Below are 15602 nucleotides of genomic sequence, written 5' to 3' on the forward strand. Positions count from 1 at the left end.
CTGGGACAGTTGCTTACCTTAAGTGCAAACAGGAAGGTTAGTTAATCATGACTGTTTCTTAGGTACTTCAAAAAATTGCAGTAGCTTGAGTCAAAGGAAGAGCTAGATGTCTTTACCTGTTTATATACTTTTAGCCTTTTTAAAAAATACGTGTTTATTTTTTAGCTTTAGGTGGACACAATATCTTTATTTTACATTAATATGGTACTGAGGATCAAACCCAGTGCCTCATGCATGGTAGGTGAGTGCTCTACCACTGAGTTACAACCCCAGCCCCTCCTTTTAGCCTTTTACTGACAAAAGTAAAAACACAAATAGCTGTATTCTTCCTCTCTTAAAGAAGTTAAATTTAATCGAAGGTGACATTTGGTAAGACATTCCTAAATGTACTCTTTCCTAGGCTTGGGGTAGAGCATTAAATTTAAAAGATGTTTTGTGATTCCAAGCTACCCTCCAAGAAATTCAGAAAAGAAAAAAAAAACAAATAATAATCCATATTTCTTTAAATGTGCTGCCGTGACAGAGCACTATGGCCTGGGTGACTTAAACAGCATTTACTTTTCATGGTTCTGGAGACTGGTTAGGTCCTGCAGATTCACTTTCTGGTGAGGGCTCCCTTCTTGGCTTGCAGACAGTCATCTTCTAGTTGTCTTCATGTTGGGGAGAGAGATCATCTCTCTTCCTTCTCTCACAAGGACACCAATCCCATTAACCAGGGGAAATAAACTAGTGGCTTAATTACTTCCTAAAAGCCCCATCTCCAAATGACATCAATTAGGTCTTGTTTTAGTCAGCTTTTTCATCACTGTGACCCGAAAACCTGTCAAGAACAACTTAGAGGAGGAAAAGTTCATTTTGGCTCGTGGGTTCAGAGGTTCAGTCCATGGACAGCTGACTGCGTTGCTGTGGGGTTCATTCCATGGACAGCTGACTGTGTTGCTGTGGGCCAGAGGTAAGGAGGAAGGTCGTGGTGGAAGGTCCTGGTGGAGGGAAGGCAGCTCCGGACATGGCAACCAGGAAGCAGAGAGAGTTCTGTTCTCTAGGAACAAAATATAAACCCCAAAGGCATACCCATGGTGACCTGTCTCCTCCAGCCACACCCTACCTGCCCACAGTTACTGCCCAGTTGATCCATATCAGGGGATTGATCTGATGATTGGATTATATATCATAATCTAAACAATTCACTTCTGAAAATTTTTACATTGTCTCACATGATTTTTTTGGGGGGGATATCTCATACCTAAATCATAACAGGGCTTCAAAAATGAATCTTTTAGGGACACAAACAGTCCATAAAAGACTCCAATGTATATATATTTAAGTGCTTATTCCACTATCTACATTGAAACTCACGTCTTCAACCAGTTAGGAACCTGGTCAGGGGCGATCACGACTCCTTTTGCTGTGACCACATGGGCCTGAGCCCAGCATGGTGGGTGTGAGCAGGGGTGGCCTGCGTGGTCAGAAATCACTCTTGAAGAAGACAAGGGTGGCCTTTTCACCTCGTCATAGTTCTTCTCAGTTTATTTCCCCCACAAATTCTTGAGGTGCTGCTCTGTACAGTTGGACTTGGTGTGACCGGGGTTTCCCTGAGGGGTCAGAGCACAGGGAAGTCGAGCTATAATGCTGCTGCCATTCTAGCACTGACCTGCAGCCTCCCTGGCCACAAAAGGGGGGGATGAAGGAATGTGGGGGAGGGACAGCACTGCTCATGCCTGCACCCCCAACCTCTGGAGGTTCCATCCACCTTATCCCTGCCCTGATCTTCTTGTTGACACCCAAGAGAAAGAGCTCAAAACTTCCTGCTAAAGGGCCACCATCACATGACTGTAGCATCCCACCTGCTGTGGTCCAAGGAGGCCGAAGCCCACTGTGGACACAGCACCAGGGACTGTGCAGCCCCAGAAGCAGTGCTGGGGAGAGGCAACAGGACGAAGCAAAGCAGCAGGGAGTGTGTGTCCCTCCCTGCCTGGCCCTTCCAGGCAGCACTCAGGCCTGCTCACCCTCTTACAGCTGCCTCCCCTGAGCCCATGTCCAAGTGAGGGCCACTTACCACCCACCCCATTGTCCTCAGCTCTCTGTTGAATCGCTACTTGCTATCATTTACTAATTCCACTGTCATGTTTGATATCTAGTGTCATATTGGGTTACACACTATGAAAGGGGGACTGTATGTGTGTTGTCCATTATGTCCCAGTTTGTAACACAGACCTTGTACATACTAGGTGCTCAGCAAAATTCACTGAGCGAACAAGCACATGAATGAAGGCACAGCATCTCTGTGCACCTTTTCAGGCTCTGAGGAACCTGGGGAGTATTCATTTAATTTATTTGTGTATTTCAGTGCTAGGCATGGACCCAGAGCTTCGAGCATGTTAGGTAAGCACTCCACCACTGAGCTACCCCTCAGTCTTCATTTTAAAAATGCACACCAACATCAGTACTTTTGTGTTTCCCTTTATTAACATTTTATTCTCAACCCCTATTACCTTCCTGTAAGAAAGGGCCTTTTCTAGAATCTTTTGTTCTGAATCTGACTCCAGATCTGTGTGCAAGGGGCTACACGTACAAGGAAGTTCTGAACTTCTGCAGAGAAAGCTTTTGGCCACAGTAGTGCTGGTAGGCAAATTCTTGTTGGCAAGAAAAACCACGAGTGGTGACAAAAAGAAAGAACACACAAGTGCCAGACCAGCCTGAATTCAGAGCATCCACTGTCAAAATGTGGCCCAAAGAGGTTTTGGTATTACTGTTGCATGTTGGAGCAAAGGGTTGGCCTTGAGAATCTGTGCGTGGGTAAGTTCCATCTTCTAGTTGAACAGGTTTGTATGGCCTCTCAATGGCAGTGCCCAGGACGGCCCAAGGCTTTCGCTGGAGTAAGGGTGAGGGGTCTCAGTCTGCCAGGTTGGTCCTGGCCTTTCCCAGTGCAGAGTGCTGAGGGACAGTGGTGCAGAATGCCACTATGGCTTTTGGAGACTTCCTTGCCTTTCTGGCGACCTCGGGGGTCCTGTAAACAAGGAAAGAGTGGGTTATGTGCGGCCCCCTTAGGCCTCTGCAAGGTTTCCACCTCCATGGTTTCTTTGCCGTTGTGATAGGAACCTTGTGACTGACCAGAAACATTTCATAAGTCTCAGGAGAGGGTGTAAGTGAGAGAATCATGGCACAAGAGTATCAAACACAAGATGCTTTTCTTCTGTCTCAGTTCCTCGCCACTACTCTGACTGAGCTGAGCCACTCAACACTTTTAGCTCAGTGAGCAGGACAAGAGTAAGGAGGGGTGTCAAGGTTGGACAAGAGGCCAGGCTGACTTACGTGCCCCACCCTAAAACGGGACAGTTCTCCTGTTGGCTGGCCCAGGGTTCTGCCCCAGCCTACTGGGGCACTTCCCTGAAAGTGGACACAGGGGGCACAGGCTATGTGAAGTGGGGGACCTTCTGACAGTTTTCTGGGCTTCTGCTCAGGGCCAGCAAAAGGATGGGCCAGCCTTCAAGATGAGGTCAGGGACTCTCTGACTCCTATCCTGACAGGCCTCCCAAGGGCTGAGGGAACCCGAAGCAGAACTCCAGCAGGCCACCTCCCCACGTCACAGTGGGTGCCTTAACCTGCAGGGGACTGATCTTCAGGAGGATAGGATCCAGTTTGTGTTTCTAAAATTATTCAAGAGCAAATTCTTTTCTAGTATTTAGGCAAGGAAGATATTTTATGACTGATATTTCAAAGAAACAGGTCCTGCATTTAACTATACAAGTCGTGGGAAGTCAGTAAAACATTCCACAGAACCTTATAGAATCAGCCTCCTCTGGGATTCTGAATGGTGAAGGAATGGGAGACTTAGAGAAGAAGAGCAAGGGAAAGCCAACTTACTTGGACAGGGTGTCCACAGACTGCTGGGTGGCCAGGGTCCTCTTGTCTTGCGGTCCATATAAGATCATCTGAATCTGAAGACACTGAAGAACACCAAGGAGACATCATGAGGTTATGGAAATGCTCCCAAGAGCACTTTGCAGAAAAATAAAGTCTCCCTTGGACGAGAAAAAGAATGCTTTGGGGGCTGGGGTTGAGGCTCAGCGGTAGAACGCTCGTCTAGCATGTGCCAGGCGCTGGGTTTGACCCTCAGCACCACATTTTAAAAAATAATAATAATAAATAAAATAAAGGTATTGTGTCTGACTACAATTAAAAACAAAATATTAAAAAAAAAAAAAGAATGCTTCACTTTGAGGTCCAGGCTGCAAAGGAATTAGTGCCTTCTGGGGGCTTTTCCCTGGCATAGTCTGACCTTTGATTCAGATATTTTGAGTGACCCAGAAAACAAATGTGCATTCTTAGCACTGTTTCATAAAACTCTTCTGCATGCAAAAAATATTTAAAAGTATTTTCAAAAAATAAAGGCAAGAATGTTGGTACTGACCAGAAAATAGTCTCTGGTTTCTATTTTTAAATGGCCCTTGCTATATCCCAGAAATAGGGGGGAGGGGATTTGGGTTTTTTTTTTTTTTGTTAACAAATGCTTAGTTTTATATGGGCTTTCTATGCTCATTGCTACACAGGAATTTTTAAGTTATTAGGTGTTAAATAGCTTATCATTTATTCATGACTGACATTAGCTTTATTTCTCCTTTTTGCTTAAGTCTTGACATTTGATTGTTTGTACTAGGTCAGGGCAAACTCAAGGAAAGAAGAAAGATTAAAGATGTGCCCCAAATAACCAAACTAATTTTGAAGAAGAATGAAATATAGGAACTTGCTTTCCTGGATACCAAGACCTTTTATAAAATGACAATTATAAATTGACAATAATAATTTTCATCCCAGGGTAGACAAACAGACCAATAGAACAAGGCAAAGAGCCCCATCCTTGATAGATGACAGAGCTGGCCTTGAAGGATCAGCAAGAGGAGGTAGACTAGTCAATAAGTGGTCTGAGGACCACTGGGTTCCAAATGAAAGAAAATGAAAACTTAACTCATACCAACACAAAGAGTATTCCCAGAAATGTTTAAAGAGTTAAATATGAAAGGTAAAACTTGGAGTTTCACATGGAAATCTTGGAGGATCGCCTTATGATCTTGAGGTAAGGAAGTATTTCTTACACAAGATCTAGACAAACCAAAGGTAAAAAACTGATAACATTTAACTACATGGAAATGTCAAATATTTTTGTACCAAAATTCATCATAAGCAAAATATAAAGGCAAAACAGACTGAAGGAAGATATTTGTAATGCACATAACTGAGAGAGGCTTAGCTTTTGGAATACATAACAGACTTCTAAAAGGTAATGAGAAACAACACCATTGACAACATCCTTCCAATAGAAAAAAGGCCAAAAGAAACAAACAGATTATTCAAGGAGTTGAAAACTGGCCAAGAACCATGCTTAATCTCACTTATAACCAGAAACAAAGACAAAAACTTCAATGAGTGTCCCTTCACCTATCACAATGCAAAAATTATATTCTGATGATATCAAGCTTTGTCAAAGATAGGAAACAACAAGAATTATTTTATATATTGGTAGTGGGTGTTAAAATTAGTACAAATGCTTTATAGGACAATTTAGCTATATTTAGTAGTAGATAAGTAAATGTTGATATTTACATATGTTGTATATATGTGTATGACATCATACAAAGGTTAGGCATGAGCATGTGTGTGTGTGTGTGTGTGTGTGTGTATATATATATATATATATATATATATATATATATATATATATATATATATCTTCCCACATATATAGATGAATCTCAAGATTCTAAAGTCAAGAGGAAAAAGCAAATCCCAAGTGAGTGCATATAATATGAAGCTTTAAAACATGCAAAACAAAAGCACAATAAAATAAGAAAAGCATAGAAATCATATCAAATTCAAGATAGTGGTTCTCGGGGGTGGGCCAACAGGAAATTCCAACTGTACGGTTCATGTTTAATTCCTACATTGACTATTGAGTTCACAGGTGTTTGTTATATTACACATACTTTCATATCTGAAATATTTCTTAATTTTTTTAAAGATTGAGTTAAGTTTTCTACATGGCTAACAGCTTGAGTTTAAAAAAAAGTGTGAAGTTTGGGGATATAGCACTGAAGGCTTGATTCATTTTGATCTGCCAACCATTTTTGGGTCTTCAAGAAAATAAAAATGCAAGCAGCTGAAATGCTTTGTCTCCACAAGCTATGGAAAACATGAAGACTGAAAATTGTTTCAATCTTGAGGAGCTGAGAATGTATGTGGTCCTGGAATCTGGGAATGTGTTTGTCTTTGAGGAAGGAAATATCAGACAAGAATATGATGGAATGAGGGGGCAGGTGCTGAGGTTGCGGCTCAGTGGGAGTCCACTAGCCTAGCATGTGCAAGGCCCTGGGTTGGATTCTCAGCACCACATAAAAATAAGTAAACAAAATAAAGATATTGTGTACAACTAAAAAATAAGTATTAAAAAAAAAAGAATATGACAGAATCTTTTTTTAATTATTTTTTTTAATAACAGAAAACTTTCATTTTCTAACTTGAAGTGTTATGCACCAAGCAGTGGGAAACTAGTATTTTACTTAGTAGATAAATCAAATTCTGCAAAGGCAAGGAACCCAGACTGTCTGTTTGATGAATCTTTGACTTTCTAAATCTACACTGAAATCCTCAGCCAGGAGCTACTTCGTCCCATGGATTTAAACCAGTGCTGCTTTAATCCACAGATTGATTATTGTGACCTTGGATCTCAGGAACCTTCAGAAAGCTCTGCTGCTTTGAGAGGAGGGGACAGGGCATGTTGTCTTGACAGCCATGACACTGGATGAAAATTATTCCAGTGCTCGCTCGGTTTGGGAGGCAGTCGTGGGAAGCCTTGGTGCCTCTGACCCTGGAGGGGGCAAGACTTACTCCATTATAGGGGTGGGAGAGGAGAAGGCGCCCACAAACAGGGGACAAGAGAGGCCTCTCTCAAGGGCACCCTTCCTGCCAGAACAGACTTCATTTCCTCATTCTCTGTGCGTAAGAGATGAGGTCTAATTTTACCCACCCCACGTTCCCTGTTTACATATTTATGAGTGTCTCCGATGAGGCTCATTTTGAGAGGAGCTGAAGTTGATGTGGCTTGGTGTTAATTCATTCAGTGTGGCATTAGACTTTTACTGACAATAATGATTATCTGAGACAGTCTGAGGTCTCAGCGCACTCTGCCTTAACAGATGGCCTTAAAATCTAAAACATGGGAGGAATTTCCAACCGATCCTTTTGGTTATTGAGCTTCTTCTCCCTGGCCCTTCACTCTCCAGGGAAGAGAAGCTGCTTGGTGAATAGTCTCGAATTCCCAGGAAGAATGAGAAGGCAATTGATAGGACTTCTATAAACCCACCCACTCACCAAACTGCTCTTCAACATATTCCTTTCTTATTTTAAATTAATTTTTAAAAGGCATTATATAATTTGATGTCACTTAAGAGAAAAGTAAATGCATGAAGAAAGAAAAGAAAAAAACAAAATCATTAACAGAGGAGATTCAAATTTCCATTATACTTTTATGTATTTTCCAAATTTCCTCCAATTTTAATGAGATTTTTAAAATAACTTTTTCAACTGTGTGTCCTCATTTGGGCATATTTAAAATTTTGTATTTATTGACATCAGTTTGGTAAAATTCTTTTGCTTTTTTTTTTTATACTCTGAAAATAACTTTGTGAAGCTAAAATTAAACTTTTCCCAGAGAAAATCTTAGAAGTACTAAAGAAGAGACTGGAATGCTGATGATCCATCATTTCTCTCTTCATTTTGTGCACTGTGACAACAAGGGCAAATTCACCAGCCAAATCCTACAGTAAGACATCAACAGCACATGCTGTACCATGGAAGACTTTATGCTCCTCAACCAGATTTTCAACAGGCTGCTTGCTCCTTGACAGGTGGCATTTTGAGAACCTCCTTTAAGGAAGTTAAAAAAAAAAAAAGCGACAACAGGAAAAAACACCAGTGACAGTTGACAGGTGAGGCCTGGTGAGGTTGAACTCAATGGGCCACCATGAAGCAAGATACCCTTTTAAATAGCAAAATAACTCAATATATACTTCTACCAGTAATTGGTTTATTTATTTATTTATTTTTGGTACTGGGATTTAACCCAAGGGACACTTTACCACTGAGCCATATCCCCAGCCCAGCCCTTGTTATTTTTTATTTTGAGACAGGGTCTCACTAAGTTGAGGAGGCTGGTCTCAAACTGGTGATCTTCTTGCCTCAGCCTTCTGACTTGCTGAGATTACAGGTGTGCATCACCATGCCTGGCCAGAAATAGTTTTAATTGCTATGTATTTATCTGAGGAACTATAAGTTAATTTTTCAATGTTCTGCATTTTCTTAAGCATTTCAGGGTAAAGCTGGTGTTTTGATTCTTTTGTTAAAAAACACAGACATTGACAGAGTTAAGTAAGTGTTCATTGAAATTGCTGGGAGTCAGGCTGAGCTGAGTAAGGAAGAAGCCCCCAGACCTTGACATTAGAACAGTCTCTACCGGGAATAAGCATCTCACACTCTTTTTTTTTTTTTTTTTAAGAGAGAGAGAGAGAGAGAGAGAGAGAGAGAAAATTTTAATATTTATTTTTTAATTTTTGGCGGACACAACATCTTTGTTTGTATGTGGTGCTGAGGATCAAACCCGGGCTGCACGCATGCCAGGTGAGCACGCTACCACTTGAGCCACATCCCCAGCCCCATCATCTCACACTCTTGACTGTTCCAAGAGGACAGTGCACTCTCCTTTGACATCAGCCACTAAACGGTATTTCTCATTTGCAGTATGAACATTCCTCAGAAAATTGGGAATGGAATCACCATTTGACCCAGCTATCCTACTCCTTGATTTATACCCAAAGTTCTTAAAATCAGCATACTATAGTGACACAGCCATATCAATGTTTATAGCAGCTCAATTCACAATAACTAGACTACGGAACCAATCTAAGTATCTCTCAATAAATGAATGGATAAAGAAAATGTGGTATATATACTCAATGGAATATTACTCAGCTTTAAAGAAGGATAAAATTATGGAATTTGCCAATAAATGGTTGGATTTGGAGAATATCATGCTAAGCGAAATAAGCCAATCCCACAAAACCAAAGGCCGAATGTTTTCTCTAATATGCGAATGCTAATTCACAATAAGTTGACTGGTGGGCACTAGGGAAGAACAGCGTTACCTTAGATTAGGTAAATTGATGAGAGGGCAGAGGAGAAGATGTGGGGATAGGAAAGACAGTAGAATGAAACAGACATTATTTCTGTATGTATATATGTGACTGCATGACCAATATGATTCTGCAACATGTACATTCAGTAAAATGAGAAATTATACCCCATCTATGTATGATATATCAATTGCATAAATGCATTCTATTGCCATGTATAACTAATTAGAACAAATAATTTTTTTTAAAGAGTCAACTGAAATTCCCAATATCCAGAAAAATTTTAAGGATTCCTTATCTTGCTGTTCTTCCGACTTTATATGGAGGGGCTGTGAGCAAGCAGCACCTTGTGTTTCTATTATTCCTTAAATGCCAAACAGGGAGCTTTTCCCTCCCTTGTGGAAGACAACAGGAGATGTCAGCTCTCACACTACCCAGCCAGCTGTCCCCACAAGGGGCTGCGTTGGTCTTGCCAACCTTTGTGTTCCAGGGCCTGGCACAGTCTCTGGAACACAAGTAGTTGCAATATTTACTAAATGAACCAATATTAAATAAGTGAATAAGCAAATAAACTGAGGAAATTTTTATATGGAGCTTTGAGATGTGATTGGAGCCTTGGGCTGCAGTGATTCATCAGCCACTGAACCCTCTCCTCTGGTGAGGAAGCTCCATAGTGTGTGCAGGGTTGAAAACCTTAAAAATTATACTCTAGGTAAAGTCAGTAGTAGGAAGAGTGCTGACACTATTTGCTGCTTTCTCTTAGGAGTCGTTGATAAAGCTAGAGTCTTTAAGAGACGATCTTAAGCATTTGATGCAAATTTGAAAAATTATTTTTGACACGACTCTGAGATTTGAAAGCAAGGTTTCCAAGGAGTCCAGGAGCCCAGGAAACTGGGATACAGCCATCAGTCTGCTATCTTCCTACTTGTGGCCTACCTCTGTGCTTCTAACACCCTTCCCAGTGTAGACAGAGGGTGGCTCAGAGGCAGCTAGGGCACAGAGGTTAGCTGACCTATTACACTCTGGATTAAAAAATAAAACCCAATAGTTAAATACCCAAACTCACAAGGTAGTATATTTTATGTTTTGGGGGGATCTCTGTCAATGGACTGCCATGACTTTGGCTGTCTTCACAGCAGGACCTCTGCAGAAGTGGATTTCCTTTCTCCCTCACCCTCCAGTCCAAGGTCCCAGAGTCACATCATGATTTCTATTAGGAAATTTCAGATAAAGAAAGTGCTGATGAAACACATCCTGTTTGTTAACAGAGGCAGTACAGCCAGGTCTACAACTAAAGAGTCATCTAAGTTACAAGGCTACATGACTCCACAATAGAAAATCATGAAAGACATATTTTTAAAATTTCTGGTGAGGGTCCAAGCCAAGTTTGTCACACTATAACTTGTATTTTCTTTGCATGGAAAAATAAAAGAGCCAGAGTGGTATGTGGACTACTCTAATGCTGAGGATCTGAAATCACTACTCTTTTTTTATACATTCTGTTTTCATGTCAATTTCATGTCAAAGAAGACGACTTCAGAAACCATCAGTGCTAAGCCACTACCATTAGTGTGAAATATTAAAGGCTTTAAGAAATACAAACAGGCTTTCATTTACAAATCATTGCAAGGCAGGCTAAAGCCATGGACTTGGAGGTATGGACAGGGTCAAGCACAGGCAGTGTTCCATTATGGAGGGAGTCAGAGGTGGAGGCGTCTTCCCAAGCCAGTCAGAAGCCAGCTGTGTCCTCACAGCACATGTGTCCTCCATGTCACTCCTGTCTGCAGCTGTTGCTTTCTGAGCACTTGCAATATGCCTACCCTGTACCCACCTTAGGATGTGTCAGGGAATGGGCAGATGTGTGTCTTGCACTAAGGTTTCTAACGTAATGGGAGAGACAGACATTTAAAAATACACAAATATGACATCTTAATTTGTGATAAGAACTACAAGAGGAAAAGAAGAAGAGGAGGAGGAGGAATGACATGCCAAGGAAAGAGAAAACAGGGCGTGTGAGTGGGTGGTAGAGGGCACCTGGCTCAGGAGGGATTCTGTGAGGAGGTGGCACTAGAGTTGAGAATGGCAGGATAGTGAGTCAGCCAGGTGAAGACCACAGGGAGGGAGGAGGTAGTGGTGATGGGGATCCCAGGAAGGAAATCCAAATATCTGGGGAAACACTTTGTGTGTCTGTCTCACAAACACATGCCAACCCCACAGCTTTGGAAGGTCTGATACATTGATGGGTAGGGAGTCTCCGGGAAGAAAAATAGGTAAGGTGGGAGGAGGGACCCTCGGCTATAAAGAGAAGAGAAGTAGGAGAGAGGCCTAGGCACGACCACATAGTGACTCTGTGTGGACCCTCTGGGAAACTCACTGAGTATCTCCTGGGTGCCATGCCAAGGTGGACACCATCCTTGCCTCTCTCCAGGTTACCAAGTGCTGTGGGTCTATGTCCTTATCATCATACCTTGACTCCCTCCATGACTTTGTTACATCCTCTGGCCACTGTCTTGAAGCAAGCTAGCTAGCATCATCTTTCTCCAGGACACCTGCAGCAAATATTTGGGAAACAGGGGTACCAGGAGGACGTGCTATGGAGGTGGATCCTGGTGTGCACCATGTACAAAGACAGGCTTCATTTGGAAAGTGGAGAGCCAACTTGCTGTTTGAAGGTTGGACTGGCCTGTTTGAGCAGCCAAGGCAGGGAGGAGACGTTCCTAAAACTGAGTCCTTTGAGCTGCCTTTTCTTGGCACATTTCCCTGATGATGTGGAGCTCCTCAATCTCAGTTGATCCTTCTGGAATTCATGCCCTCTGTATCAGCCACTCCTGACCAACATTCTTTCGACTTGTTTAAGGTTACCCTCAATTTATGCAGGAGGAGGTCTGGTTGCCTGGCCATCACCCATAAATTCCTGTTCTCCAGTCACTTAGTGAGACTCTGATGAGTTGCCAGGTAGCCTCTGGCCAGGACAGTTTGCCCAGGCTCACAGTGCTGTATCCCTCCAGACCATGAAGCCAACTGTGGAACTTTGAAGGTACTGTGTACTTGCTAAGCCACAGTAAGAGCTGACATTTGAGGAGCAAATGTAGCTGCATCCATGGGCAGTCCTTGTCCATGCCTCATCTGGGCTTTCTACTGGACAGCAAAAGCAGGGGGGGTACTGTGTCTGGGCTGCCAGGGTCCTGACCTCAGGAGAGCTCTACCTTCCTGCAGCAAATGACACCAGAGTGACCAGTGGCCAGGGGACCTGGAATGCTCATTTCCAATCAAGCTACAGCAGAAAAGTGAGGCTGCACATTTTCCCTCCAGAAAGTTGAGAAGGAATGACCTTGACCCCTTTAACTATCAGCTCTCATTTTCATATAGCTGATTTACAAACATCTTCAAGCCTTTAAGTGCATTTCTCAGCCCAAGAACAGGATTTTGTTTATATGAAATCGACATCATCATGCTTCCTCTCTAAACACAATGGACTGCTGCACCTAACAATGAATCAGTCAAAGACAAGAATCAGCTTCAGGGACAAACAAGGTTCGATTGGCCTGGTGGCTTTTGGCTTCAGAATTTTTGGTATCTCCAGGGCCACAAGGAAAACACCAAATGTGCAAAAGGGAAAGTAAAATGAAGTGGATCACTGAGGGAACCACAGGCTATGAACTGTATATAAAATATGGCTGTCTCTAAGACAGCTCTGTATATTTAGCCAGTTGGAGGAATGACTGGACACAGTAAGGAGCAGATGATTTGTTCTTCAGTCTTGACTCAGGATCACAGAAGGCCAGTCTGGCATTGGCTTTCTTGCCTACAATCTATGAATAAAAATCATGTTCCAGCTCCTTTCTTCAAAAGATTCATTATAGCAGGATTTGAGATTTTTAGAGAAACAGGCCACATTTTTTTATGACTCTTTTATGGACATGTATAATGCTGACTGTGTAATGTACCAAGGCAATGGACCAAACCCTGCCTATGACAGTACCTGCTATGGAGGGCAGATTAAAGCTGGACCCCAACCTGACTTCACACTGTACTCAGGCCCAGTAAATTCCCAAGATGTTATTGACATAGGAAACAGTCTCAAGAAATTCTGTTTGCAGCCTTTCACCTGGATGAAAATGATTTGTGATGCCCTTCCTAGAATCAAACCAGGTTTCTATGTGAACTTTTGCTGTGGAAATTTCCATCTGGAGCCAACAGAGTTCTCCAATTTTCCCCTGCAGGCAGATGCCTTAAAAGACAGATCAATAATATGGTTTCCTTTTCAGTAATTTAATCATGCTGTCTGCTTTGTTTCTGGAGCCTTCCTGTTTTCCATGCCTGCAGGGCTCTGCCAGGACCTTTCAGCATGGGGGGGGTACATCTGGAAACGCCCTATTCTGTAGATTCCTGCTACTGAGTTGAAAACTCTGGCCATGCATCTGTTGTGATATAAACAAGAGAAACACTATGGTTGCTTTAGAAAGCTGCTAGTTCATAGAGCTCAGTGATAAACATGACATTTGAGAAACTCCAGTGGGCTACAGATGTCAAAGGCATGTTTAAAGTCCCTGTCTGTGCCCTGGTGTTCATGGAGCAGCCAGCCCTGTCCTCAGATGGGTGCATGTGGAGAAGTGGAAATGAGAACTGCGTGTACCACAGTGTGACAACCTTCGTGCATACAAGTTCCAACGCTTTCTCTCTAATTCTGGCAGAGGGCCAGCGAGCTTTAAGCTGTCAGAGTCACTGTTTTCAGGACAGTGATGGTTAACGAGGTCAAATGAAAGGAAAAAAGAGGTTGCCAACTTCCACTGCAGGTTTTAGAGATGAAGCAACCTAAGAGTTTCTTGAAGCTGAGCTGATTTTCAGTCCAGTGAGTGACAGTATGGCCCAAAGCAAGGATTCTCAGTCTCTTTCTCCCCAGGAAGCTGACAAACTTGCAGATTTCCACAGAGATTGATTCACAAGGTGACCCTGATGCAGAAACTTTAAGACTTTAAGGTTTTGCTTAAGAGTAAACTGCCCTCAGGGACAATTGACTTAACTTTTTGGAGCCTCAGTCCCTTCCTCTGTAAAACTGTGCTGCTGGGAATAATGGAAGAGCCACCCCAGAGAGCACTGTGCAAGGTACCAGCCCAGACCCACTGGTGTGAAGGCCTGTGTAGTCCTGCTTAGGTTTCTGTGCACATCTGTGTTACAGCCTCAGAGATCTGTCCTCATGCCTTTCCCTGTCACCACCCCTACCCCCAACTGCTTTTAGTTCCTTAAACATATTTTGTTCTCTTTGTCCTGAAGCCTCCTTCTATTCCATTTCCCAGCCAGAGAACAACTACTCATTTTCCTTGTCTCAGCTCTTTTCCACGATTATTGATCTGGATGCTTTCCCTAAAAGCCTTCTCTCCTATAGATCCTAAGATGGACTTGTAGCATGGAACTTTGCATAAAATATACTTGGGAGTTTATAGTCTATAACTCCCTCTCTGGTCTGGGACATTCTTAAGGGAAGGGACTGCTTTCTCCTATTTTATTCTTTGCATAGCCCCCTTTCCCAATATGGATGGGCTCTAGTGACCCTGTCCCAGGTTTTCTTACTATGTATTTCTTGAGCCACCACTTCCCAGGTCCCTAGCTACCTTGGAAACACCCTGTTCTCAAAGTCTACCATTCTGCTTGGCCTCGCTGACTGATCTAGGGGTGGGCACTGGATTCAAGCCATGCCCCACAGTCTTCCCTCAAGTTCTTTCAAGCTGAGGCAAAGAAAAGGCACAGGGATAAAGATATGACTCAGGAGTGTTGGAAGCCATGATCTTCATCTTGGGGGAAGACAGTGTTGAAAGGGATGAGGAGGAGGATGTGCAGAGAGAGGCAGGGAGAGAGCCCTCCTGGCAGTAGAGTCTGGCCCTGCAGTTCAGGGTTCAGTTGCAGGCCTACCTGCTGCTCATCTGGCTAGTCCACCCTTCTTTGGAAATCAATAGAGTCAACAGATGCCCCTTCATACCTGACTTGGTCCCTTACTCTGGCCCCTGCCCCAGGTCTGGCTTGCTCATCAATTGGTCCATAGAGGGTACTCAATAACTATTTGTTGACAAACTGATAGCAGATGTGTGTCATCTCATTACAAATTGGTACCACACATGTTACCAATCCTGGTATCTTTTGCAGCAGAGTCAGAAAAATTATAAGAGAAAATGACAACTTGTAGAACAACTCACTCAGAACAAAAGTGAATTTTTTAGGTTTATCCAGGGTTACTGACAGATTACCAGGGTTTCACTATTATAAAACTAATTAGTATAATGAAAACATAACATAACAAAATTTAAGAGATACACTGGACAAGAAAAAAATTCATAGCTACAAACACTTAGATCAATAAAAGTGAAAACAATTAAATTCTCAATTCATAAGATAGGGAAAAAATTTCAACATAGTGAAAGAAAA

General features: G+C 42.5%; 1 protein-coding gene across 2 annotated transcripts in view; it reads right to left on the reverse strand.

Annotated features, from left to right (window-relative positions):
* Positions 1 to 2444: 2444 nt before the first annotated feature.
* Ttc23 (tetratricopeptide repeat domain 23) overlaps positions 2445 to 15602 on the reverse strand; it is a 94153-nt gene continuing 80995 nt past the window's right edge. For both annotated transcript variants that reach the window (XM_076848838.1, XM_076848839.1), the window contains exons 10-11: positions 3865 to 3947; positions 2445 to 3007 (exon numbers count right to left, since the gene is read on the reverse strand). In XM_076848838.1, coding sequence (XP_076704953.1) covers positions 2893 to 3007; positions 3865 to 3947 — 198 coding nt within the window. In that variant the 3' untranslated portion in view covers positions 2445 to 2892. The remainder of the gene's footprint in view (positions 3008 to 3864; positions 3948 to 15602) is intronic.

This window comes from Callospermophilus lateralis, chromosome 3, assembly GCF_048772815.1.
Source record: "Callospermophilus lateralis isolate mCalLat2 chromosome 3, mCalLat2.hap1, whole genome shotgun sequence".
NCBI lineage: Eukaryota > Metazoa > Chordata > Mammalia > Rodentia > Sciuridae > Callospermophilus > Callospermophilus lateralis.